The sequence below is a fragment of the Macaca thibetana genome, chromosome 1 (assembly GCF_024542745.1).
Source record: "Macaca thibetana thibetana isolate TM-01 chromosome 1, ASM2454274v1, whole genome shotgun sequence".
Taxonomy (NCBI): domain Eukaryota; kingdom Metazoa; phylum Chordata; class Mammalia; order Primates; family Cercopithecidae; genus Macaca; species Macaca thibetana.
In genome coordinates, this window is record NC_065578.1 from 62960415 (window position 1) to 62988379 (window position 27965).

General features: G+C 45.3%; 1 protein-coding gene and 1 pseudogene across 1 annotated transcript in view; one reads left to right on the forward strand and one right to left on the reverse strand.

Annotated features, from left to right (window-relative positions):
- The first annotated feature begins 1713 nt into the window (after positions 1-1713).
- ROR1 (receptor tyrosine kinase like orphan receptor 1) overlaps positions 1714-27965 on the forward strand; it is a 410977-nt gene continuing 384725 nt past the window's right edge. Inside the window, exon 1 of the mRNA XM_050756448.1 lies at positions 1714-2209. Within this exon, the coding sequence (XP_050612405.1) occupies positions 2119-2209 (91 nt within the window). The 5' untranslated portion in view covers positions 1714-2118. The remainder of the gene's footprint in view (positions 2210-27965) is intronic.
- Positions 16445-17426, reverse strand: LOC126935362 (60S ribosomal protein L19-like; annotated as a pseudogene).

The window sequence follows — 27965 nt, forward strand, 5'->3', positions numbered from 1 at the left end:
AGGAGGAAAGCTACCAACACAGCTCCTGCCATGAAGTCCTGGAGGAGAATAAGTGACTGTTTGTCCCGCATGGGTTAGTCATTCACCTGCCTGAAGGCAAAGGGCTGGGAGTCTGGAGTCCATGACCTGCTGGGACATACTTTGGGCTGCATTTTTTCCCCCCTTCTAATGTCTCAGCTCTCAGGGATCTGCTTTTCCTGGTGCCAAGGAGTATAGATGAAATTTTGTCCCTCCTCTGTGCACCCCTACAAAACAAATATGATGAAAAATTAATATTTTCCAAATGGTGACCTAACCTTTGCTCATTAATTGAGCTCCTATTGCATTCCAGGTACTGTTAGAGGCCAGTAAGATACCTAGATGATCGAGACAGAGTCCTTGCCCTCCACGAAGTGACTGTTCCTTTTAAAACCCTAAAGCTGGGTTCTTAGAGGCTACTGCAACAGCAACAACCCCCGAGTGAGTGCTTATCATGTGCCAGGCTCTGGTTACAGGCTTTTAGCTCTCTCAGTGGAAACAGCCTGAGTGCTGGCTTGGCTGCCCCATGTCTGTGTGACTGTGGGCAAGTCATTTACTTTCCCTTTGAGTTTCAATTTCTAAAACTGTAATATGGGGATAATATATGTAAAATAGCTAAGAAGTATATACTTTTAGTGACTCTTTTTAGTGTCAGTGGAGGATTTGTGAGCAAATGCATATAAAACACAAGGCAAACAGGAGGTATTTAGTAAGTGGCCATGTGATTATTGATAGACTATGGGCTTCTTCCTGTTCCTCCAGAGCAAGACTGACAGGTGTCCTATTACCCTTGCATCTTCAGAGCCTAGAGCAGAGCGCTGAAAACAGCAGGCGCTCACCACTTTTTATGATCAAAGGCAGTCTCGACAGGGAAAGTCAAATCATTATGGGTATTTATGAATTACAAAATCCATAAAGTTAAACCAGGAGAAATGGACAAAAACACACTCATTGTAGAGGTCTTTAATGATCCCTTGGCTCATGGCAGAGCAGTTAGACACGCGCACACACACACACACACACACACACAAACATGCAAAGATTCAGAAGGCCTGAAAAAATAATGAATATAAATATAAAGAAGATAAAATCGATACAATATTCTATCTTCACATTCGGAAGACAGAAACACCTTCTTTCAAGAAACCAGCGGACATTGACAAAAATAACCACAGATAATCCTCAATAAATCTTGCCAGGAGGCGGTACGGATGACATTGAATTCAGTGAAACTACAAATTAAACACAAAAAGGCGAAGTATAAATTACTTGTGTAAGAACTCTCTCAACTCTTGGGTCCAAGAAGAAATCAAAAGGGAAATTGTATGATAGCAATAAATGTTCCATTACCCGGAGTCACACAGCTAACAGTGACAGAGCTGACGCCGCTAGAACCTGGGTCTCCTGTCGTCCAGCCACGAACTGGCTTGAGATCCCGGATAAGTGTCTCTGAGCCTCGGTTTCCCCTTCTGTCAAGTAGCCTCGAAGGTCCCCCAAACTCGGTGGCGAGTTTGAGGCGTGTGGGGGAAGGGAGGGAGCGTGCCCTTGACGCGGGAGCCGCGACCGCTTTCTGCGAAGTCGGGGAGGGTGCGGGCGTTGAGAGGCGGCAGCAGAGGGCGCTGGGTCGCCGGCCTGGGCCGCGTCTCCCATTGGTCGGGGCTGGGGCGCTGGGCTGGAGAGTTGGTGGAAAGTGACAAGTTGAGCGAGAGAGGGAGCGTGGAGAGCGGGAGCAGCCGCCACCGCCGCCGCCTAGGGAGCCCCGGGACGGCAGCCCCTGGGCGCAGGGTGCTCTCTTCTCGGAGTCCGAGCCGGGGCGACTCAACGCCCACTGGTGCGACCCGGGCAGCCTGGGACTGACCCGCCGGCCCAGGCGAGGTTGCAGCCACAGGGCTGGGGAGGGATCGCGCTCGCGGCATCCAGAGGCGGCCGGGCGGAGGCGAGGGAGCAGGTTAGAGGCACAAAGAGCTTTGCAGACGCCCCCGGCGTCCTGCGAGCGCCAGCGGCCGGGAAGAGGCGGCCGGGAGCCGGGAGAGAGCCCGTGGATGTTCTGCGCGCGGCCTGGGAGCCGTCGCCGCCGCCGCCGCCGCCGCGAGAGGAGGAATGCACCGGCCGCGCCGCCGCGGGACGCGCCCGCCGCTCCTGGCGCTGCTGGCCGCGCTTCTGCTGGCCGCACGCGGGGCTGCTGCCCAAGGTAAGAGGCGCCCGCCGGTCCCCGCCCGCCCCCACCCCCTGACCCTTGGCCACCCTTCCGTCGGCCAGCCGGGCGCGGGACACGCAGGAAGCGCCGCGCTGGCCCCGGGGCGCGTCCGGCCACCCGCCACGGGGCTCGCCGGCGCCGCCAGGCCAGGGTTTGCCCCAGATCCCTGCGGCGGGCCGGGGCGCGCCCAGGGACTCGTTCCTCGGCGCGCAGCAGCGTTTGTCAGCGCTGTCAGGAAGCGTGGAGGGGTTTGGGGGTCCTGGGGGTGATCGGGGCACTTCTGTGCATGGCGTCCCCCCTTGTCTCCCCGAACCCCTAGCGCGACCCAGCCGGTGTTGAGGCAAGTCTATCCTGCCCTCAAGTTGCGAGCCGGCCCTGAAGGCGCGGTCCAGGAGGGAGTTCGGATTTTCAGTGGTGCCCGCCAGAGCACAGGCGGCTCTCGGATCGACGCAAACAAAAGCCCTGTCCTCCTGGGGCTCAGGCGGCCTCGCATCGCCACAGCCCCCGGCCCTCCGGCCCTCCCGAGGGTCACCATAGAGGCCAAAACTTGTGCGCCGCTGCAGCCGCTGCCACTTTGTGCAAAATGTGCTGTCAGAGGCGGCCTGCGGCTCCAAAGTGCTTTGGGTGTGCACGCGCGCGCGCTCGCGCGTGTGTGTGCGTGTTACAAACAAGAGGGGGAAAAGCCATCTAATGCATACTTGATTTTGGTAATCTCCAAAGACAATCGCAACAGTTAGAGAAAGACTTCACCGCAAGCCCGAGCGTCTTAGTTCGCTGCGGGAAGCTGGGGTCCTTGCTGCGTCTGGGCGGGTACACAATAAGAGGGAAGAGCCCGGCTGAGCCTGTGGAGACAACCGATTCATTCTTTGGAGGTTGGAGGGGGAAAGTTGATTAAAGTCTCCGGGGTCTCGGGCCTCACTTTTAACATGCATCACTTGAGGGGGTGAGGAGCCTTTGGATTTTGCCCTCCCCCACTCCCAGCCCCAAACCTGAGCGGATAACTAGGTCTCTGCTCTTTTATCATGCATCTTTCATTTTTAAGTTAGCACTGTTTAGGAAAAGAAAAGGCTCTGCGCTACTTAGCAGTTGAGAGGAAAAAGATGTATTCACTACATAGACTACGAATACAGAATTAGTTTTTACTAAAAGTTAGCTGACTTTCTTGGTAGAAAACACGCTCTGGAAGGAAGTTGTGTGTAAATTTTGATTTCTTGGAGATGGTTTTTGGAAGCTAGAGTAGCATTTTCTGAGGATGATTTCTGAAACGGATCCTATAATGTGGTCGTGCTAATCTGGAAGCTCCTGGGGGTAAATAGAGCTCCTAATTGTAATTAAGATGTACATCAGCAGGGAATGCACCTTCCTGATGAAAAATCCTAATGAAATGTAAACAGCTTGGTCACATAGATGTTTTGCTTGGTGATGCCAAACATCTGGCCCTGCGCCACAACACCTGGGTGAAAAGTAAAAATGGGCCATGCTGCCTACGTAATGTAAACATCCTTCTCAAGTTGGGTTGCCCAGCAAATTGAGGTGGAGATAAGCAGGGTGATTTTAACTAAGGTGGGACTCCTGGCTTGGGGCTTTGATTAATTCAGTTATTTCCTCTGTGGACTCCTTTACTTTGTACTTCACCTTTCAACAATGGTTGCTTTTAGATCATGGCCCCTTGTGGGGGTGGGGGTCACTTGCCTTTAAATAAATGTCCCTGCATTGATTTTGCTCACTGTAAGACACCCTTGTTATCAGCAGCCACCCCAATTCTGTCTCCTTTAACTGTTTACAGCCTTTTAGAGTTGTTTAAAAAAGGTATTGCCTATTCCATACTCTTTAGTAATGAGCTCAAATCTGTTATTATTGTCTTATTTGTTGTTTTATGCATCCCTTTGCATTTCTGTGAATGTCTGATCTTCTCTCTGGGGTCAACACTTCTGCTAGAACTCACATTCACTTTCGCCTTGGACTCAAGATTCCTAAGGTAGCCCAGCCAGTGGCTCAGGAAATCAGCTTAAGGGGAGATATGTTTCATGTATTTATTTAAAAAGATACAAAACATTTCTCCCATCATTTTTCTATTTTGTTAGCCAGAAGAAAACCTTTAAATTTATTTTTTTCTGGTCTGTCCATTGTTGATTTCTCATCTACCCCCTCCCTAGGCAAAGCTCAATTTCTTTAGGAACCTGAAGCTTACCTTATAACTGCACCCAAGCCCAGGGCACTAGGAACCTAACTGGCCTTTCTCAGAATCTTGTAGATTCTGTGATTTGGCTGCTCGGAGCCAGAGGGAAGTGGCCTGCTACTGTGTTTGCTATCATTTTGTAAACCTTCCGTTGCCATTTAAATAGGCATTTGTTTGTACTTTTAGAATAGAAGTCTCTCGAGGGCATTAAGACTATGAGATTTTCCAGTGAAAACACTGACAGCCCAAGTCCCCTAGTCCCAACTTTATTAGAGATGCCTGAAAATCCTCCCTGGCTGACTTGGGGGAGCCTCACCAAGGTGGGATGGGCAAAGGGTGTAGTCAAATTGCCTCCTTCAGTTTTGGAAATATTTAATTTCCAATATAGATTCAGCGTGCATGGTAGGCTGTTTTGCTACTCTGATGCCTGAGATTATCTGCCTGATAATTAGTGAAGGGTCAGCTTTGCCCCATAGCATCCTTTTTCTTCTGTATCGTGAGCATAGGCTCCCTGTTAGACTTTTGGAAAGTTTCTGAAAGTGTCACTTGCTCTGAAATTAGTATCAGGTTTGGCCGGTGGTTTGATGGTGAACATCTACCCCATTTCAAATATTTCTGAAAATTTTACACAGCATCCTATGGAGAATGGAACACTTTGTAAGCTATATGTACTTTGATGTAAATGTGTATGTACAGATAGACAGCATATGTATATATACACATACATAGTAAGTGGTCCATAGATCTTTGTTGAATGAATGGAGAATAACTTTTCTGGTTGTATGCAAAATTCTGATATATGCTTTGCTTAGTAAAAATGCAACATAGCATATTTTCAAGGATTTTTCCTTTTCTTGTCCCATCTTCTCGTATGAAAGAAGTGTAGTATAGCAGAACTTGACAGTAAAGCTAAATGGTTACAAGCACAGGCTTTGGCATTTAACAGACCTGGATTTGAATCTTTTCTCTGTTGTATAATGGGTATGTCAATTAGTTTTCCTGAGCCTTACAAGAGTGTTATGAGATTGAAGTGAGGTCATGCATGTAAAGTACTGGAGAAGAGCACCCAGCCTAGAGGTGAGTGCATGAAATTAACTTGGGGTACATGAAATGAAGGATATGTGAACTCCCAGAAATAATATTCACAATTTTATGTGCATTTTTTTTTTTTTTTTTTTTTTTTGAGACGGAGTCTTGCTCCGTCGCCCAGGCTGGAGTGCAGTGGCCAGATCTCAGCTCACTGCAAGCTCCGCCTCCCGGTTCACGCCATTCTCCTGCCTCAGCCTCCCGAGTAGCTGGGACTACAGGCGCCCGCCACCTCGCCCGGCTAGTTTTTTGTATTTTTTTAGTAGAGACGGGGTTTCACCGTGTTAGCCAGGATGGTCTCGATCTCCTGACCTCGTGATCCACCGGTCTCGACCTCCCAAAGTGCTGGGATTACAGGCTTGAGCCACCGTGCCCGGCCTTTATGTGCATTTTTACCGTTCTGTATTTATAGCTATAGCTATATTTTCCAAGAAAAATGTCAACCCTTGAAAAATAGGAACTGCTGACTTGGAGTGTTTGATGCCTGAGGCAATGGGTTGCCTTTCTGGGGAGGTTGAAAGGGGTTGAGTGTTGGTGGCCAGTTCTAGGCCTTATCCCAGGTTAGCACACTCCATGGAGCCTCCACTTCTCACCTCCCCAGTTTCCCTTCCACCAGGCAGGCTGTTAACTGGGCCTGAGAAAAGCTGAAGAATGGTGCCAAGTCCTTGTGACCTCAAGCAAGAAAATATGTCTCTGAATCCAAGCATTCTGAGTGCAATTTGTACAGTTTAGTTAACAAACACTTATTTAATCCTTACAATGGGCCAATCACTCTTCTAAGCCTTTTGCAAGTGTTAACTCACTGAATCCTCACAACAACCCCGTAAGGGAGATGGCATAGCTCATTTTACGGACGGGTAAACTTAGGCACACAGAGGTTAAGTTACTTTCTTACGCTGCTAAAAAGTGGCATTGCTGGGCTTATAAGCGCTAACAGTTCATGCTCTTACCTTAATGGCTGCCCTAGACATTCTCTCCTTGTTTAATTCTTACAATTTATATTCTTTTAATGTATGGAACAAAGGTGGTATTTCCCAAGGTTTTCCAACAGCAGCAAAGGGAAGCTTGCTTAGCCATAATCTAGAGGTTATAAGAAATTATTGAAGAGAGCCAATTTCAATTTTCCTTCCGGTGCTGGAGTTCCCTAAGACGGTCTTGCTGAAACTCAGAGACAGACTGGAAGCACCTTGTTGGATGGCCTGGATCTCTGGTTCTGGAAGATTTATAGTTTTGTAGTGAGCTTCAACTTCGATGTGGTTAGAGAAGTGTGCTTGCCAGTTTTTTCCATCTATCAATGAGGTATATTGTGATGAAGTGCCTTTGTATTTGCATCTTGGTGGACAACTGTGGTTGTAAGCTGAGGAGGCAGGGATTTATTAGAGTGCTGTCTAGTGGGACAGCTGGCTTGCCAGCTCAAGGTCCCCGTGAGGACCAGACCCTGGCAAATCCAGCCCCACCTGAGAAACACTCAAGTCTTCAAGGCCTCTTTCTCAAACAGAAGGGCCTTAGCCTGGCTTCACCCATTCCCTGGGGTGTGACAGTAGAGACTGTTCTGTAGACACTCGAAGAGAAAGGAGAGTCTGAGAAAGTTCTCTGGAGTTGAAGGGGGAGGGGATGGGGGCAACTCTTCGAAAATCCTTAACTAAATGCAGCTGCTTGTTACACGGAGACTGACTTGCATGCCAGGAATATCTAAAAAGCTAACGAATACAAAATAAAAATAAACAGCAGTAAAAAGGCTCTCTCTTTGTTGCAGTAAGCTTGGTTGGGGTTTTCAGTTTGTTTAGGAATGGGATAATTGTGGCATCCACTTTATTTTGGTAAGGCAGTGAAACGTGGATTAGTGTTATGTCATTGGGATGCTACCACCACCTGAATTTTTTCCTTCATCCCCCCGTCCCCAGCCGCACCTCCCAGAACACCCAGGCATGGACATCCATAGCGCCTGAGTCTCAAACAGTTGCCCTTTAGTGAATTACATTGGAAGAGGGCAGATAATTTAATGGGATAATCTTGGCAGGGCCAGCAAATTTCACACCTCATCTCTCACTAATAGAAAGGCAGCAGAAGGCTACAACATCCTCAGATGAAAAGGTTGTATAAAAAGGCTCTGCTTAACAGTAACTGTCTGTCCATAAATAAGGTTTTGTAGAGTCTTGATCCAAAAGCTGTTAAGAAATACTGATAAGCCAAGCCTCATAATGTTTGGCCTCCTTACATTTCCTTTTCCCCCTTCTCTCCATAGAATCATAGATTTTTTTTTTTTTTAAGAGAAAGAAGGGGGCTAAAAGATCAACAGTCCAAACTTTTTCTTTTTTTAAGTATTTCTATATAGGATGGACTTCCTTTGATAGCTGTTTAAAGAGGTGGCATGGAGTAACGGAAATAGAATGGGATTTGAGCCTGATAGGGAATGGGAGTTTGAATTGGGGCTTTGTTGCCTTCTTGGGCAAAGTTACCTAACCTTTCGAGCCTCTGTTTTCTTATCTGTAAAATGGGACTAGCAATAATATGTGGCTTACTGGGGCGTTTTGTGAGAATAAAAGAATGTTATGAACCTATAGCACCTAACACAGCACCATGGACTTAGTGAACATGAAGTATGTTATCTTGCATCTTGGTGGACAACTGTGGTTGTAGGCTGAGGAGGCGGGGATTTATTAGAGTGCTGTGTAGTGGGACAGCCACTCAAGGTCCCAGTGAGGACCAGACCCTGGCAAATCTGGCCCCAGTTGAGAAACACTCAAGTCTTCAAGGCCTCTTTCTTAAACAGAAGGGCCTTAGCCTGGCTTCACCCATTCCCTGGCTTCACCCATTCCCACCATCATTATCAAGGGCTTATTGGAGAAATCTGAAAATTTGGCTTCAAAACGATGGTCCTGCTGCAAGGTAGCACCAAAGCTCAGAGAATAGCAACTTTTACAAGGTTTTAGGACTCCAGAGTGTTTTGTTTTATAGGGAGCTTGCAGACGCTCTAGATCTGAGCAGTACCCAGGCCAGTGCTGGGGACCTGGATGGAGGGGATTCCACAGGGCAGTTTTGCAAAGCCTTAAAACAAAGGCTTTTTTCAGAACAGCAAGCTCTTTGGGGGAAGAGCAACCCCTCCCGGGTGCGGGTGCTCGGTGTAATTCCAGAATCCTACAATGGGGAATGTTACATTTCAGGGACCTCCACTTGTAATCTGACCGTTTTTAGCTCCAATATCCAAATAATCTTGCTGAGCACAACTTGAAAGAGAAGGATAATGGCCGGAGGAAAGGATCCTGAGGTGCTCTGTTTGCCATTTAAATTTTCTGTGTAGAAGAAAAAAAGTTCATGTTACCCAAAGAGAGAAGAGTAATGAAGTGTGTGGGAAGGGGGAGGGGTGATAAAGAGGACTTCTAAAGACAAAGCAGAGATTGGGTTTGTTATTTTATTTTTCAACAGTGAAGCTTATCACTCAGTATATTTCAACTAACATTTATTATATATTTATCACATGAAAGATACAGTATTCGTGTCCAGGAATAAAATATTACCTTTGCCCTCAAGGAGAGAGAAGGAGAACAATTCTCACGTTTTTCAGCACCTGCTATATGCCAGGTATCATTTTTTAAAAGCTATTAAATTTACGCTTCTCAGCATTCCTTGGAGTTTGGACTTCTGATCCTATTTTACAGATAAGAAAATCGAGGCTCAGGAAGGTAAGTATCTCAGCCAAATTCATACAATTATTAAGTTGGGATTTGGGATTTGAATCTAGGTATTTTGACTCTCAGGTGTATGCTCTTTTTGTTATCCTTAAGGTGTGATTGGGGAGACACCAATGAGCAGATATGTTACCTCCACACGCAACTATCTCTCCCACAAGTGAATTACAGGAAAGGGTTGTGGAAAAAATGCTGTGGGAACATGGGGAAGAATACATTAATTCTCAGGGGATTAGAGGGTCAGAGGAAGAACATGAGTGCCTCCTTCACAGACTTATTGTGAAGAGTCAATGAAATAATTCATGGAACACACTCAGACTGTGCTGAGTGAGTGCTCAGTGAGTGCTCTGCTATAGTTCTGTAGCCAGTGACAGGCCTGATCAGGATTTATCTGCCTCTAAAACCCATGTACTCTTGCTCCCCTGTGCACTTTTTTAACAGACATGTGGTTGTTGGAAGAGTAAGTAACTGTGCAGTCACCAAATGAAAGGGAAAACACCAATACAGTTGCTCTGGTATATTAGCCACCTGCCCTAATCCTGGCTTTTAGGACTGGACTCTGCTTTGGGTACGGAAGGGGATTTCGATAGGCATGGGGTTGGAGAGAATCAAGATGTCTCATCATGAACTACAGGGCTCCTAGAACTCTGGCCAGGATTTACCACCTGCCCTCATTCGTTCATTGATCATACATTTTCTATGCACTTACAGTGAACCAAATATTCTGATAGTCTTACTGGAGATGTAAAGTTGAATAGGTTAGGTCATTGCCTTGGAGGGTTTTTCAAATGGCAGATTTATGGCAGAGATTGCTAGCTGATCACCAAATATGTTTCCATCTCTTCTGGTCACATGACTGGACAACATTTCTCAGCTTTCTCACAGTTAAGTGAAGCCATGTGACTAAATACTAGCCAATGAAATGAAGTTGGAGGTAATTTTTGTCACTTGTAGGCTTGACCCGTAAAAAACTCCCCAGGCAGAATCGCTCTGATCCTTCTTCGGTGGGTTGGCAACCTTAGAAGTCATGTGTTGAAAGTGTCACAACATGGAAAGAGCCTCAGACTCTCCCTTAATCACTGTATGGTGGAACCCACACTTGTTTAGGTCTTACGTGAACCAAAAACAAATGTCTATTGTTAAGGCTGAGATTTTGAGGTGTTTTTTTGTTGTTGTTGTTGTTGTTGTTGTTTTTTTGTTTGTTTGTTTTGTTACAGCTGCTAATGTTAACTAACATGAGGTTGTAAATCATATTGTATGGTGAGATCAACTTAGTGGGTTAGGGCCAGCATTTTTAGATGGAATAAAATAGGAAACCTGGTTTGTGTCTGACCACTTCACGCGGAGCCTGGGGCTCCATCCATTGGGGAGTTTACCTTTTAGGGGCAACAAAATAGGCACTTAATACAGCCAGTGAGTACAGAGTGGGCAATTATGTATGCAGAATCCCGAGAAGGGAGAGGTCTTTCGGGAGGAAGTGGGATATGATGTGAGCCTTGTAGGAAGGATTGAGAGGGTGTGGGATTGAAGGATGGGAGAGGAGAAGAGGAGTTAGACATTCCACTCCTGGAAAAGGGCTGGAGTTCCATAGCAGTCTGCAGCTGCTCTGAGGTCTCCAGGGACTTGCTGAGACTATCCTGGGTTCTTAAACCAGGCCTTCACTGTGGAATGAAGCTGATCTCCAGGGGATAGGAGAGTGAAGAAAAGAAAGACAGTGTTGAATGAAGCCTGTTGTGTTTTTAGCATATGAAGGGTGGAGGAGGAGAGAGAAGGAAGCAGTTTCAGTGGGAGCCTGAAGACTTCTCTTTCTTCCCAAAGGGTGTCCCAGGGAGTTAAAAATGTGGTGCTTTTCAGGGCTGCTTGTCAAAGGTATATGATTGTGTCTTATTCTCTCTAATGCAGCTGTTTTGTCTTATAGTGCAGGCTACTTAATTCTATTGCCCCCTCTTGTCTGCTTGGTGAAAATAATAATAGTATACTAATAATTAACACACTGAGCATACTGTGGGCCAAGTACTATTCTAAGTTCTTTAAGTGTTTTAACTTGCATAGTCTTCAGGGCAACCCTATGAGGTAAGCCAGAGTTCTAGGAGCATTATAGTTCACTATTCGGCATCTTGATTCTCTCCAGGTCCACACCTCTGTGAATCCTCTACCATGCCCAAAGCAGAATCCAGTCTAAAAGCCAGGATAAGGGCAAATGGGAGAAGATACAAGAGCAACTGTCTTGGTGTCTTCCCTTCCATTTGGTAACTACACAACTACTTACTCTTCCAATGGCCACATGTCTGTTGAAAAGGTGCACAGCAGAGCAAGAGTATGTGGGCTTTAGAAGCAGATTAATCCTGACCAGGCCTCTCACTGGCTGCCTTGAACACTCACAATGCATGTGGCAGGGTGCTCAGTGTGTTCCATGATATCCCCATTTTCCAGATAAGGAAACTGAAGCACAGAGAAGGTAAGTAACCTGCCCAAGACCACACAGAGAGTTAAATGGGAAAACTAGGATTTGAACCTACATATCCTAAGGCTTGGGTTTTGTTCCTAATCATTATTATGCCAAACTGCATTGTAGTTTTTTTTTTTTTTAAACTCTGTCTGATGATTAAAATTCTCTGTAAGATCCCAGCCAAATAGCTGAGTCAAAATAATTATAATTAAATCCTCCATTTGTATAGGGCTTTGCAGGTTACAAAATCATTTTATATACAGTATTACCTTTAATTTTCCAAAAAATACAGTTAAATAGGATTTATTTCTCTCTCCCTTGTGTGAGTTTGGCAGCTCACACAAGGTCATTCTGTAGCTGTCAGAGCCCGTCTAAAACCCAGCCCCTTTGACTTAGGGCCCATTGAACTTTCTGCTCTAAAAGACTACATTTGTTTGGAATTTGTGCCTCTAATATACTGATATATGACAATTTTCACTACTGTTTCAGCAGCAGGTGAATTTGCCTGATTTTCACTTTTTTTCATCCATAAAATCTTCAAATAACCGTTGTCTTTAGAAACAGTTGAAAGACATTGGTAGATGGGACCTGGCTCTGGGATTTCTGCAACCTAAGAAAATTTACTTGCAAAAAGACAGAGAAGTTACTTAAAAATAGGATTTTCCTAAGTAGTTGGTGATTGTGGCAGGGAGAGGAGCCAGAAAGAGAAGGACTTTGGCATCGGATGGACTAGGATCACGACTGCTCCGCCAGGTCAGCAAACTATGTAACCCCTGAGACTGGCTTTCCGCACCTGTAAAATGGGAGCCATAATGGCGCCTACCTTGACAGAGGGGGAAGGACCATGGGCAGTGTTTGGCACAGTGCCTGGGCCACAGTTGGTGGTTGGTGTGTGATCGAAGCTACACCTCTGAATTGAATGGAGAGCAGCAATTCTTCCTTTAAGATTTTTCACAGATGGGATAGGGCAAAATTGCTAGTTCTCAGCACCTTGTTAGGCATGATTTTATAGTACAGTTATCTCTGACGTGGACTTTCTTAGCACCTGGAAGTCTTAGGTTATAATTATATTAATGTTTCTCAAGGGCAGGGACTTTCTTACGCTCTGTGAAGGTTAAACATCATAAGGTAAAAATAGAACATGCTGCCTGAAATCCTAGATATCTTTGAAAGGCTCTTATCTGTTCTTCATGGGAAATTGACAGCATTTCCGGATGGGTTTAGACAATGTACATGAAAGCAACTTATTCTACTTTCTCTCCGTAAGAGAGATTATAGCCTCGCCTCTAGGATTTCACTCCAACTGGAGTATTTCAAAGTTTTAACATATTTTCACACCCCCTGGAGATTACTGACTGTTTTTCTTTTTTCTACCCGAACTTTCAGTGTGGTGATGGACTGTATTAGCCTTTCATATGCCTACCTTAAAGAAGTAACCCAGTCTGACTGTTTTATCTCCTCCCTTCAGAGAACTGTTGTGTGTTGTATAGGGATTTTCAGTCCCAAGATATTGCCTGTTGGAGACCAGTGGTGTGTAGACCACTGAAAACAAGCAGCAAGAATTCTTTTTTTTGAGACGGAGTCTCACTCTGTGGCCCAAGCTGGAGTGTAGTGGCACGATCTCAGCTCACTGCAACTTCTGCTTCCTGGGTTTTTTAAGCGATTCTGCTGGCTCAGCCTCCCGAGCAGCTTGGATTACAGGCGCCTGCCACTATGCCTGGCTAATTTTTGTATTTTTAATAGAGACAGGGTTTCACTATGTTGGCCAGGCTGATCTTGAACTCCTGACCTCAAGTAATCTGCCTGGTTCGGCCTCTCAAAGTGCTGGGATTACAGGCATGAGCCACTGCGCCCGGCCTAAGCAGCAACAATTTTTGACGATGTTTTTAATCTCGAAAATTAAGAATTTAATTTCTTAATTTATTTACCCTCTTTTTTAGTGATTTACCCTCTTTTTCTCTGTGCAGCTCATAGCGCTTTGCTCACTCACATCTGGTGTCCCTAAGTCAAAGTGTTGAAAACTTTGCCTGTGACCAGATAGTCTTCAGTGGGTTAGAGTCTGCTGTCAGGGCCTCCCAGGGGACACTTGATAACTAATGTCCTTTTTCCCTGCTGAGGAAGGGAGGAGCTGAACTGAGCATGCCCAGTCTGTGCCACCCAGCTCATCCATAAGTTGCTGCCTAGGACTGTGCTCCAGGCCCCTGCAAGGAGAAGTTCGTAAAGGTGCAGGGAAAGTCCAGGATTTAACACTGATTAGTCTCCCTCCCCAGAAAGAAAGCACCAGGCACAGGGAATAAAGCATTTTCCCCCTTATGCTGGCTACAACTTGATTTTTTTTTTTTTTTTTTTAAGGAGCAATTGTCAGATTTGATGGTTGTATTGGGGTTAAAACTATATAGATAAGGTGGTCAAAACCTTTTACAAATAATCCTCTCACATCTTTGCCCGAGGGCTTAGGTTTAGAAAGTTTCTTAGCCATCCCAGGATGTGGGTGAAAGTGGCTTCCCCCAGGCTCATCAAATACACAGAGCAATTGATCTGAGTGCTGGTGGATGGGAGGGAAGGAAAGGAGGGGTCCAAGAGGCATAGCTGCACCTGCCCAAGGGAGACATGCTGTGTAAACTAACAAGAAGTCACTGGTGCTTCCATTTGGTTAAATACTGATTTAGCAACTGAAAGGGATGCGGGAGAAATATGGCAATATCCTCTCCTGTAAGAAGTTTACTGTTTTTATTGGGGAGGCAAGACTGATACACCCTAAATGGTATGGGAATAATGAATTGATCCCGATGTCAGTGTCCTGCCCTTGGTTTAGGGCCCTTTGCCTATCTTGAAGCTTCCAGGAATTTCTACCCTCACACCGGCCTACCTCCCTGGCATATCCAGTTCAGACTCTTTCCTCTTTTCATTTCTTCTTGCTGTTCTTATTTGTTCTTCAGCCTGTATTGCATCCACATCCGGGAAGGCACCCTGGCCTGTTTCAGCCTCTGTCAGTCCTTCTTTTGTGGTCCCACCTTCCACCAGTATTCTCACATAGTCCATCTAAATCACACTGCTTATTCTGATTTAACTCAACAACTTTGTGATAATTGTTACTGTCAAGTATTAAGCATTGACTGTGGACTGAGCACCTGGCAAGGCATTTTGTATTTTGTAGTGGAATCATATTATTTTCTCCCTGTAGAACTATTGCCCTTCCTTCCTTCTTTCCCTCCTTCCTTCCCTCCTTCCTTCCTTCCTTCCTTCCTTCCTTCCTTCCTTCCTTCCTTCCTTCCTTCCTTCCTTCCTTCCTTCCTTCCTTCCTTCCTTCCTTCCTTCCTTCCCTCCCTCCCTCCCTCCCTCCCTCCGTCCCTCCCTCCCTCCCTTCCTTCCTTTCTTCCTTTGCTTCCTTCTCTTCTTTTTTTTTTTTTTTTTCTTTTTTGATGGAGTTTCGCTCTTGTTTCCCAAGCTGGAGTGCAATGGTGCGATCTCAGCTCACTGCAACCTCTGCCTCCCGGGTTCAAATGATTCTCCAGCCTCAGCCTCCCGAGTAGCTGGAATTACAGGCACCTGCCATCACACCTACCTAATTTTTGTATATTTAGTAGAGATGGGTTTCACCATGTTGGCCAGGCTGGTCTCAAAATCCTGACCTCAAGTGATCCACCCATCTTGGCCTCCTAAAATGTTGGGATTACAGGCGAGAGCCACTGCGCCCGGCCTATTGCCCTGATTTCGATCCCTCATCCGTCACTCCCTCCTTCTGGGAAATGACCCTTCATCAGTTCCAAAAAGGAACTACTCTGGCCCACACTAATCATAGTCTTTCCTTGGGATTTAGGGGCAGCTCTTCTGGGGTAGGGAAGCTGAGAGATGCCCTTGGTCGTGTCTGAGCCCAGGAAAGAAGCTAGTGTGTAGGAGAGAATGACTTAATATCCAGAGCAGGCATTGCTGAGAGGCGGAAGAGGTCTGACAGCCTTCCAATCTCTTTTCCACCTCCCTCGGGTTTCCTTATCTGAGCCAGTAGACGCTGCTTTCATGAGGTTATTGTGTCCCTACAATGCACACAGCCTCACCTCACTAATCCTCATAACAAAATGAAGTGGGTGTTATCTTTTTTTTTAAACCTAAGAGGAAGCAGTTTTATTGCTTTTTCTGATGAGAACATTTCTTTCTATTAAAAGCAAATTCAGAAATATATAATGAAAACACATTTCACCCATTATCCTACCATTCAGAGATAACTTCTGATTGTGTTGTTTATACACGTGGATTTATAAAAGGAGGTTATGCTTTTATTCCCAAAAGAAAACTGAAGCTCAGAGATGTTAAGTAATTCCTCTAGGGTCAAAACCAGTGCAAATCACTAAAACATGTTGACTGTCTGTTAAATTCAATGTAATTAAGTGCCACAGGGAGTTACAGGCAGTGGGTTTTGTGGATCAAGGAGGAGAGAGGCCGGCACTGATTGGAATTACTGGGAGGGTTTTCTGAAGGAGGTGGGGCTTGACAGAGTGATCTTATATATATATATATAAAAAATATAATATATCATCATATTATATGATATATGATATATATCATGATATATATCATGATACACATATATCATGATATATATGATATATGATATATATCTACATATCACATGATATATATGATATATGATATATATTTATATATCATATATATGCTATATATGATATAGCATATATATGCGCTATATATTTATATATCATATATATGCTATATATTTATATATCTATATATATTTTAAGGCTTGTTTTATTTTAATGGCTGATCTGTATAATCACAGAGGCCAGTATGTACAGACAAAGTGGGAGCTTTTATTTCCTAGTCTCTTCCTCCTTGGACAAGGTCTCGATGATTTCCTCCTTCTTGGCCTGGAGGCACTCTTTACGGCGCTTGCAGGCTTCCTTGGTCTTAGACCTTTGGGCCTCAACCTGGTCAGCCAGGAGCTTCTTGCTGGCCTTGTCTGCCTTCAGCTTGTGGCTGTGTTCCATGAGAATCGCTTATTTTTGAGCACATCCCGCTTCACCTTCAGGTACAGGCTGTGATACGTGTGGCGATCAATCTTCTTAGATTCGTGATATTTTTTGAGCAGCCGGCGCAGAATCCTCGTTCTCCTCATCCATGTGACCTTCTCTGGCATCCGGGCATTGGCTGTACCCTTTCACTTACCTATGCCCATGTGCCTGCCCTTCCGATAGGCCAAGGTGTTTTCCTGGCATCGAGCCCGGGAATGGACAGTCATTGGCTTGTGGATGATCAGCCCGTCTTTGATCAGCTTCCGGATCTGCTGATGGGAGTTGGCCTTGGCAATTTCATTGGTCTCATTGGGGTTCAACCAGACCTTCTTCTTGCCACAGTGGAGGACCCTAAAGGCAAGCCTCTTCTGAAGCCTGAGCATATTCATGGCTGTGGCCATAGCAGTGAAAGGCGAGTGATCTAATACTGACTTGATTCCTCCCATTAAGTGGCTTCTGAGTGGGCGAAGCCAGTGAGTGGGGCCACCTGAGCACTGCCTGCTGTCGAGACTGGGTGCTACCTAAGACGATGATTAGTTTTGAGCTTTTCTGAAATGTGAAAATTAAAGTGCAAATAAGTCAGTGTGAACATGGCAAAGAGGGACGGGGGAAGAGACATATGGTATCTAGAAGGAAGCTGGCAGGTTAACAGGGTGCCAGGAAATTAAGACCTAAAGAAACAGAGTGGAGGAGTAGGAGGGTGGGGGCACAACAGTGGACTGTGGTTTTGCATTTGAATCAGGAGGAGGGAAGAACCACCCATCCTTCCTCTCCGGTTTTTTTTTTTGTCTTTAAACAGGCACTGTCACTCTCTTCACTCTCTTTTGGGATTACTTGTTTATATGTTTGTCTCTCCCTCTGCACTGTGAGATCTGGGTGAGGAGGAATGGTGTTTAATTCTCATGCATATCTTCAGTGTTCAGCACATTGAGCCTGGCACAAATCAAAGAGACACGCATTAAATATTTTTCTTTTTTTTTTTTTTTTTTTTGAGACGGAGTCTTGCTCTATCGCCCAGGCTGGAGTGCAGTGGTCGGATCTCAGCTCACTGCAAGCTCCACCTCCTGGGTTTAAGCCATTCTCTTGCCTCAGCCTCCCAAGTAGCCGGGACTACAGGCGCCCACCACCTCGCCCGGCTAGTTTTTTTTGTATTTTTTAGTAGAGACGGGGTTTCACTGGGTTAGCCAGGATGGTCTCGATCTCCTGACCTCGTGATCCGCCCGTCTCGGCCTCCCAAAGTGCTGGGATTACAGGCTTGAGCCACCGTGCCCGGCCTAAATATTTTTCAAAGCAAGGATCCACTGACGTGACTTTCAGGCAGGCTACAACCCCCTCTCTAGTCTCATAGGGCACCTATGCACATGGTGGCTTTTCATGGGCTGTTCCCTCCCTCAGGAGCACTTTTCCCCTACCCGTCAGCTACAGTCCTTCTATCCTGGCACAGATGTTACATCCCTGACTCAACAGGTGAGACTGGATTTCCACTCCCGTGCTCTCCTAGCACTTTGTATTCTTAAATAACCTTCATTATAATTTGTCGTTGAGTATTTATTTGTGTAATGACTATTTTTTGGGATCTTCTCTATCACTGGGTTGGACGCTCCTTATGGTAGGGTCTGGTTCTGGATCTCCTGAGCCTGGGCCTGTTGAATGGATTCTACTTTTACTAAGCTTTGTTCTTCCTTCCTAGAGGCCGAGATAACTCCAACTTACCTTGGTGCAACTATCTAGGAATTTAAAAATGCATCTTTGAACAACTGAAAATCTCCAGGCTATCTCTTCCAACAGTTGAGGCATCTAGCCCTGGAAAAAGTCAATCAGGCTAAATGATACCTGCTGTGTGCTCTGTTTGCAGGAGAGCAGTGGGCAGCTCCAGAGCTGGACTGTTTTCCCACATGGAGTCTGTGATAACTGGGTTTTGCTGCTATAAATTAGGGTCACCCTGCTCTTAATTGGCAGCCAATTCAGAGTGTCCCTTATAGTCCTCCTCTTTCTCCTTTTTCGTGTGGACTGTGTTTGAGAGAAGGTGTGGAAAATCCTGGCACTGTGCCGCAGGGACGGTGCACCTGCAGGCTGGGAATAGAGGTGGTGAGTGCTGGCTGCTGGCCCTCAGCATCTTTTTTCTCCCTCCATGTTGCTCTGCCCTTCCCTTTCTTTTCTCAGGAATTTTGAAAGAGGTCTCATTACTAGGGAAATATCCCCTGGGTAGCTCTTCCTTTCTCTCTTCTTTCTCCCAATGAGTAGAGGGGAAAGTGTTCTCAGTTTTGAACCTGCAAGCCATCTGGATGCGAAGATGTCCAGAAAGGCCCCCGTGTCTTTGGATTTCCTACAGCAACTCTGCCTTAGCCTCCCAGGGCCATCTGCTTCAGGCTGGGACATCTTTCCTTCATGCAGGAGAAAGGGGAACTTAATAAAATTTTGCTCGGGTTTCTTGGGGCCTGAGGCAGTGGTGGGGAGGAGAGAAGCCTGGGCTGTTTTATTTCTTGCACCTGCTGTGAGTCAGGAATGGTCCTTGGTCAGCAGGCACATGGAGGCCCGTTGGGTGCCAGGCACTGGGCAGGTGTTGGGGCTACAGGATTATCTGCTAGGACCTCAAAGGCTGGTCTGGTGGGCAGCATGAAAACAATGATGGTGACACAGTGAGCGTTTGGACACAGGTCCTGGAAGGTGTGGAGAGGGAGCAGCTGATGCAGGCTCCTGTTAGAATGCTGGAGGCAGAATCAGGAAAGGTGACTCAGGGGAGGCTTCACTGGAAAAAATGTGTCTGGGAGGCACTAAAACAAGAGCCCATTATGTGTTTTAAAATGATATTAGTAATAATGTATGGGTTTATTTGGACAAATGAGTTCACAAAATTGTGCTGTCTGTAATGTTGATTCTCGACTGAGCGATGAAACTCACTTCCCAGGCCCCTTTCTGTAAGCCATCCCCACCATCCCCTTGAACCTCAGCTGCTCCACCAGGGCCAAAGCAACTCAAAAGGAGGCCGAGACCCCCATGCCTCATTGCTAATCGATGGGCATGGCATGTGGGCATAGGGGTAGGATTCAGGACCTTACCTAGCATCTGTCTTCCCAGAATGTTGCTCTGCCCTTTCTGGGGACCAGATGTCTTAGTTTCTTTATCTCTATAATGGGAATTATAACCCATTCCCTGAAAATTAGGGAAGATTATAGGAGATTAAACTCACCTTGTAAACCTAAAGTCCTATCTGAGATCGAGAGTTTAGACAGCAAGCACCATTTTGTCTTCATTTCTTGATGAATGGATCCATGAGGCCTTTTTTTATTCACTCAACAGATATTTACGTGGCAGGCATCATTCTTGATACTGAGGGTAAAGCTGTGAACAAAACAAAGACCCCAGTCATGGAGGAGTCAGGAAATACAGAAATATGCATGACAGCAGATAACAGGAAGGGCTAAGAAAAATGATGCAGAGTAAAGAGCTTGTGATGGAGGTGGGGTGGGTGCTGTTGCATGGGGCAGTCTGAGAGGCCTCTAGGCTTAAGGGATTTGAGCAGAGAGACCTGTGTGAAGGGAAGGGGTGACCCGGAGACTGTCTGAGGAAGGAGCAGTGAGTGCAGAGGCATTCAAAGCAAACGCCTTGAAATGGGAGTGTTATCGGTTTACAATACAACCAGCAATTGCTTCTACTACCACTGGTAATATTTATAGAGTCTATACTGTGTGCCAGGCAGTATTCAGGCACCTCGACAACCCTATTCGGTAGGTCCTATTTTTATCCTTCCCCCATGTCACAGATGAGGCATTCTTAGAACCAACCGAGCATCCAGATAATACGAAGAGGGAGCGGTTCTCATTTACATGAGGAGTGTATAAGTCACAGCCCTACACAGAGGGAAGAGTGTATGGTTTGGAGAGAAAAAAAATCTCAGTTTGGGCCTGGCCTGCTACACATTTTATTAGCCCATTTTATAAATAATCCTCTTAATCTCAGAGGATTATTATGTATATTAAGCGAGAGATCCAAGTAAAAGAGTGTTGCAAACTGCAGGGCACCATGAGAATATCACTTTATTCTTCTTCTTATTACACCAATTCTCATTCCTTGCCTCTTGCAAAGAGAGAGAATGAGAGAAAAATGGAAACTTGCAACTTACTTAACTTCCTTGGTTCTTTTCCTGAAAACTTATTTTCTACTAATGTCTCTGGGAGTGAATTAACTAGAGTATCCAGTTGAATTAAGTATTTTGCTGAAAGATGAAGGGACTGTGAGATAAAGTTGGTGCCGAGGATTCTCAGATTTCTAAAGGAACCACTTGAGGTGCTAGAACTCCCAGTCCACTCTTCCACAATACCAGAAACCTGTAATCCCCAGACCCAGAATATTTTTTTTTTTTAATTATACTTTAAGTTCTAGGGTACATGTGCACAACGTGCAGGTTTGTTACATGTGTATACATGTACCATGTTGGTGTGCTGCACCCATTAACTCGTCATTTACATTAGGATCTCCTAATGCTATCCTTCCCCACTTCCCCCACCCCACAACAGGCCCCGGTGTGTGATGTTCCCCTTCCTGTGTCCAAGTGTTCTCATTGTTCAATTCCCACCTATGAGTGAGAACATGCAGTGTTTGGTTTTCTGTTCTTGTGATAGTTTGCTAGAATGATGGTTCCCAGCTGCATCCGTGCCCCTACAAAGGACATGAACTCATCCTTTTTTATGGCTGCATAGTATTCCATGGTGTATATGTGCCACATTTTCTTAATCCAGTCTATCATTGATGGACATTTGGGTTGGTTCCAAGTCTTTGCTATTGTGAATAGTGCTGCAGTAAACATACGTGTGCATGTCCCAGACCCAGAATCTTATGACAGCTTTCTCTGATTTCACATTGTGTAGATTATCTATGCAAAAATGTAAGTGGCCTCAAATAGTGCTACCCTTTAAAATTATTCTATGCATCTGTCCCAGAGTCTTGTGGGCTGAATGGCTAAATCCTAGTGGATTAGGTGAGATGGGTATTATTATTTGGGGCTACAGAATGGAAAAACTCAGGTGAAGGAAGTTATCCCAAACTTCATAATTGATGGTGAGCCTGGATACTCATTCTCAAATCTGGTGAGGCATCGTTGGCTTATACCACGATGGCGATGGTAAGCTCATTTGTCAATCAAATGATCAATTGGCAGTAGGGTGATGATAGTTAACAATAATCTGTTGTATATTTCAAAATAGCTAGAAGAGAATAATTAGAATGTTCTTAGGATAACATTATGGCTATCCCAGTTACCCTGATTTGATCTTTACACATTCTATGAATGTACCAAAATATCACATGGGCTCTGAAAATATGTACATCTATTATGTGTCAATACAAAAAGTTAACCAAATGATCGATGAACACCTACTATGTGCCAGGCACAATGCTGGGTGCTGGGAATACAATGGTGACTGAGACAGGGACCTGGGTGCTTGCTCTAGGGAATGCCTTTAGGAGAAGCTCAGGGTATGTTTTTTTATTTGGAATGCTTGCTGATGTCCTTCCCAGGACCTCCAGAAAGAAGTGGTGGTTGCTTCAGCGGTCACTTGCTGATGACTGGCAGGCGTGTACCCGTGTAGCCGGCACATCTGGTGCCTGTGATCACAGCCGAGCCATCCAGTCTGAGCTTTGTTTTCCCCAGAGCAGCAGTGGCTTTCTGCAGTAAGCTCCATCTTGGCTGTGCTGCCCTCCCCACTGGGGTTGGGATAACAGCCTCCTGGGGACTGTGGCTAATCTCAGGAGAAGCAGAGCCCCCAGGGAAAGACTTCTGTCTCCATTGTGTGCACCTAGGATTAGGTAGAACTGCCGCTAATGCAGTTAGGTAAAGGCAAGGGCTCTGGTTGCTGGGGAACCAGGAAGCGCCGGGTGAGCCTCCCATCTGCTCTCAGTGAAGGACAGCCTCACTGTCACTGCTTTCTAGGGCCAAAGGGGCCTCTGACAAAGCTAATGTGACCACGGTTAAAATACTGGCTCTGAGAATCAGCCAAACCCATTCAACTAACTGTGATTTTAGGCAAACCTCAAAGCCTCGGTTTCCCCATCTGTAAAAACTGGGGTACTAATCATATCTACCTCATTACCTTTTGGTGAGGGCAAAATCAGATAATACTGTTGGACACTGGCATGTCCTGAGTGTGCTTGGTGAGCCGTCCATCAATAAGAGCTCAGATGACCATGTTCCAGGCAAGGAACCCGAGGCCCACCCTGGCCTTGATCAGAAATAACCACCCTGAATTCCTCAGTACCTGAGTCTGGTGTCGAAACTGGCTTCCCCGGCCTCCAGCACTAGGCCACGAAGAAACCAGCTTCTTTTTCTCACTGGTGGTGGCCTGCTGTGCCCTGCTGGCTGGGTCCAGAGAGAAAGAATGAGGAGGAACTCAGGACCAGTCATCAGAGGCCAGAGGGTGGCCAAACTGCTAGCAGGATCACAGTGATGGAATCACCTGAAGATCTTCTTCAATTTCCTCATCTGTAAAATGCGGTGGCTTGACTGCCCCTTCTAGCCCTAAAATTGTTTTAGGAAGCCCACTGAGGAAGCAGCGAGCAAGAAGGGAGCAGTGGAGGGAGCATATTAATATGATGTAAGAATAATAGCTCTCATTTTGTAAGTCCTGACTGCATGCCCGGGATTGTGCTGGGATATATAGGGTCCAGAACATTATCCATTTTCTAGGGGCTCCTGCAGTCATGAAACTGGTGGTAGTGGTGGGGTGCAGTCATATGGGGTGGGTGGAGAGACATAATAACCGGAGGAATTAGAATTTGCTTTGGTACGTGCCTTAAGAGAGATCTGCACAGTGACTTGTGGACCTCAGGCGAGGCTGCCTGTGTGTGCAGAGCCTCGAATGCCATTCAGTGAAGGGAGGTCGGAACCCTGCATTCAGGGAAGGGGACTTCGTGGTTGAGAGGGCAGGTTCAGGAAGATTCTGATGGGAGGGTTGGCGGCCAGGCTAGTGCTCCAGGGGGCTGATGGATTACATTTTTCGAGTTAGAAATCATCAGAAGCCCCGCTGAGAGGGCTCTTGTGGCTTTGGAGCTATGCCGAGGTTCTCTCTTGCAAGGGGAAAACTTGGCTGTGCCTTTAAGTGTTATTCTCCTGTCCTCTCCGTTTCCTAGTGTGGCAAGATTCAAATCCAAAGTATTTGCACTGAATTTGTTAATTTCAACCAGTGGTAGAATAGAATTAGAAGTCTAAACAGCCATTTTTGCTTCCCTTTGAGGGTATGTTTTCTGACCTTTTAAGGAAGATCCTGTCGAAACCTTGAAAACTTGTGACTCTAGGTGCTGGATATGACAGTGGGTCAGGGACATATTGTGGACCTGCCGTGTGCTCGGGCCTGAGCTGAGCAAGCTCATGGAGTTAGCTCTCTTGAACTCTTAAGATCATGAAAATACAGTTCCAAGCCACAGAAGCCCTTTGGAGTGATTCTGAATGGTGGGAGGGCAGAGAGGCTTTGAATGCTGTTTGAACACTTAGACTGCTAAGTGCGACTCTTCAAACACTTCACGTGCCTTGGATGGTCTGGTGCAAAGGATATGCAGGAACATAAAATATCCTGCCGCTACTGGAATAAAGGCCCCTTATCTTCTGCCTCAATATTGATTTAGAACAACAGCTTGTTTTGAACTTTCTCCCCATAAATTAAATTTTAATTTAGAAAATGCTGTTGGGGGAACTTAGTATGTAAGTACAGAAAGTTTTGGAGATAGGGGGTGGCTGCTCAGAAGGGAGCCTTTAAAGAGATGACAAAGGTAAAAGCATTACTCTACTCAGAACATTTCATTAAAACCCCCATCAGATTAATCCATGGACACATAGTATTTTGAGTACCTTTTGTTTGCAACATTCTGTGATGGAAACTGGGAGAGAGAGAGTTTAGCTTTTGTCCTCGATGTATGTGCACATTTATATGTGTTTAGTATTGTCTTACATGGGAAAGGACAATGGGATTTTTTTTCAGAAGCATTTTTCCCTTCTACAAAGGATGACATCAGGGCATAGCAGAAAGGGCTCTGGACTGAGAGTCAATAAACTTGAGTTTATCTCCTAGCCCTACCTCCAGCTGTGTGGCCCCAGACAAAACACTTGCCTTCTCTGATCCTCAAGTTCTCATCTGCAAAGCAATAAGGTTGGACCAAGCCCTGTGTACTGGCAGCGTCAACATCACCTGGGAGCTTGTTAGAAATGCAGCGTCTCAGGCTCCTCTCCAGAACTACTGGATCAGAAGCTGTATTTTAACATGATCCCAGGTGATTTATATGCAAATTAAAGAACCATAGCTTTAAAGAACCATTCCTCCTCTAGTAGTGTATTATTTTGTGTTTTTTCCAAATGCATATTAAAATATGGTTATGAAGAATTTATCCAAGACTGCATCAAACATTCTACATAAAATGAGTGTATCATCTCTTACCCTTCAAAAGTTTGTACTTTGTGAGAAAAAAGGGTTTAAAGGCAGAAACAGGCACAAGCAATCATACATTCAGTTCCAGTGCTAGATATACATATTTCTTCCATTTGCCTCCTTTGTGTTTCGGGCCTTGACAGTGTGGTAAGGGCAGTGGTGGAGAGAGGAGAGGAGGAGTTGCAGAGTCCAGTTGACTGAAGGTGAAAATGGCAATGCACTGAGCCCTGAGCTGGCAGGTGGTCCAGAGAGCAGTCAGCCTCAGCCCAGCTCCTCAGAAACATTGCAAGGGTTTTGAGAATCCAGCATCATCAGTGATGAGAAAAATGTTTCACATTTTTTCAAGCATATGTGAAAGTGCTTTGGTTAATTGAATAACAATTCATAGTGATTTTTTGATGTTCTGTATTTTTCTAATTAATTGATTGTAAATGTAAACCTATTAGATGGGAAGAGGACTCTAGTTCATTTTTGCATTAAAAGGGGTCTTTCTTACTTGAAGTTTGTGGGAACTATTGGAAGAGGGCATAATAATTAATAATGATGATGATAACAACTAACACATGCCGAGAACTTTCTAGATGCCAGGCACTGCACCTTGCAAGGAAGGACTTTAGGCATCTGTTAATTAATTTATGGATAAGGAAACTGAGGCTAGGAGCGGTGAAGTGACTTTCTCCGAGTCATCCTATGAGTAATTGGTGGATCCAGGGCTAGAAACCCAGTGTCCTGGCTGCGGGGCCAGCTTTTTTCTGCTGTGCCTGATTTTGTGGTTTGTCTGTCTGGTGCTCTGAAGTAGCATGTGTGGGAAGGCTGAATGGAGGGTCACGAATTTTCCCGAGTTCCTCCTCTGGGAATCACAGACTATCAGAGTCCAGAGGACTTCAAAAGCATGCAGGCCACAAGCTCCATTTACAGGTAAGCACATCCAGCCCAGCAAGGGAAGGGAGCTTGCCCAAGGTCAAACAATTAGTAGGGTTTATTTGTTCTGGTCTCCCTCTACCTGAAATTCAGCTCTATTTGAACAAGTGAAACAAGCCCTTCTATGAAAGCAAATGAACATGGTTTTGAATATTGCATCTCAGGTTGCTGTGAGGACTATATCTATCTTTAAAAAGGATTCAGCACAGTCACTGGTAATTGATAAACATTCAAATAATGTTTATTATTGTTATCATTTTTACTAAGCTTCACCTGTTAAATTTAGGGACACTTTTGTTGTTGTTGTTGTTTTTTAAAGCAGGACTGATTGTAGTCTTGTCTTTTTTTTTTCCATGTTCTCTATCTTCAGGATAACCTTTGAGAGGACAGACCACTAAATTCCTTTTCACTGAATACTGCACCACATAATCATTGGAAGCCATGTACTGGGAAGGGAGAAAGTTGGCCCTTTGAGAGGCTGTGTTCTTCATCTGATGAGCCCGTGCCACGCCGGCTCTCATTGAGCCAAGAAGCTATCTTTTTGGCAGTAGGTCTCCTGATCCTGAAGATTTCAATGGAACAGACATTTTCTGAGAATCAGTCAGGCATCTTTCCACTCTGCATACAATTGTTACCAATTTAGAGAACTAGGGACTGGTTTAGAATCAGAGCCAACTTCATAGGTTTGCAACCTGTGCAACTGCACAGACCATCCACATTGGAGCCCCCGGTTGATTTAACGCTCTGCGGGGAAATCGGAGTTCTTAATATTATTTTCAATAAGAGGCCCCACTTTTTTATTTTGCATTGGGCCCATCAACTTATGTAGGTACTCTTAGTTAGAATAATCTAGAGCAGGACCAAGAGCCTCTGAGGAACAAGTCAGTGGGGCTTGCAGTTTTTGGGGGAGGAGGAGGCCACAGACCTGACCCCTTGTGATGGGTTCTAGTATTATACATGGGCTTGAGCCAGGCAGCATGCGGTCTGCTGCCACAGAGAGGAGGTAAGCAGGGTGGTTGGTGACTTGCCCACCCATCACTTTGCCCTGTGAGTACAGATAAGTCACTAACTGCTCTGCATGTTTCCTTTGCATCCCCAGCTTTGATCACACATAGTACCCAGCACATAGTAATCGCTTAATACATTGTGGCTATTTACTTTATTGCTGCTCTAAAGTAGTCCAGAGATGAACCATCTTTGGTTCATATCTTGGCTATTCAGGGGCCTTAACGTTAATTCCCCTGCTAGAAACCTCTTTCTTTTATTGATTCAACAGCTGGATTAACTTCCCCAGCATCATCATTTATTAGCCACGTAACCTTAGATACTTTTGCTTAATGTTTCTGAGTCTCAGTTGCCTCATCTGTAAAGAAGGGACGATCATGTCTACCTTGAAAGGCTGTTAGGAAAACTAGAGATAATACATGTAAAGCCCCTGGAATAGTAGTGACTGGCACATAGTAGGTGTTCGAGTCACTTTTCTTATTATAAAGTTGACATACAAACAGCTTTCATTGTGTTATTTCCCTTCCTCAAAAAAATCTTCAGTGGCTCCCCATTGCCGTGGCCATGGTGGATCAAAGCTCGTCATGACCTAGCCATCGTCTACGTTGTCTGGCTTCTCTTACCAGTGTTTAAAAAATTCTCCAATGTTAGCTGTGTCTTGTTCCCCAGGCCACTGGAACCTCCTTGGTGATAGAAGTCCATGCTGTCACCTAGGAGCGTGCCTGTCACAGGGTCTGTATGGCTGATTGCTAACCACAGTGTATTTCAGGAATATTGTGCAATTCTGCTTTTTTTCCCCATTTGTTTATAGCTCTTAGTTCCTTCAAATTGGAAATGGATTATGGTTTTGCATTTGATTCAGGAGGAGGAAAAAAACACCCATTTTTCCTCTCCTGTTTTTTTGTTTGTTTGTTTGTTTTGTTTTTAAACAGCTACTGTCACTTTTGGGATTATTCGTTTATATGTTTGTCTCTCTCTCT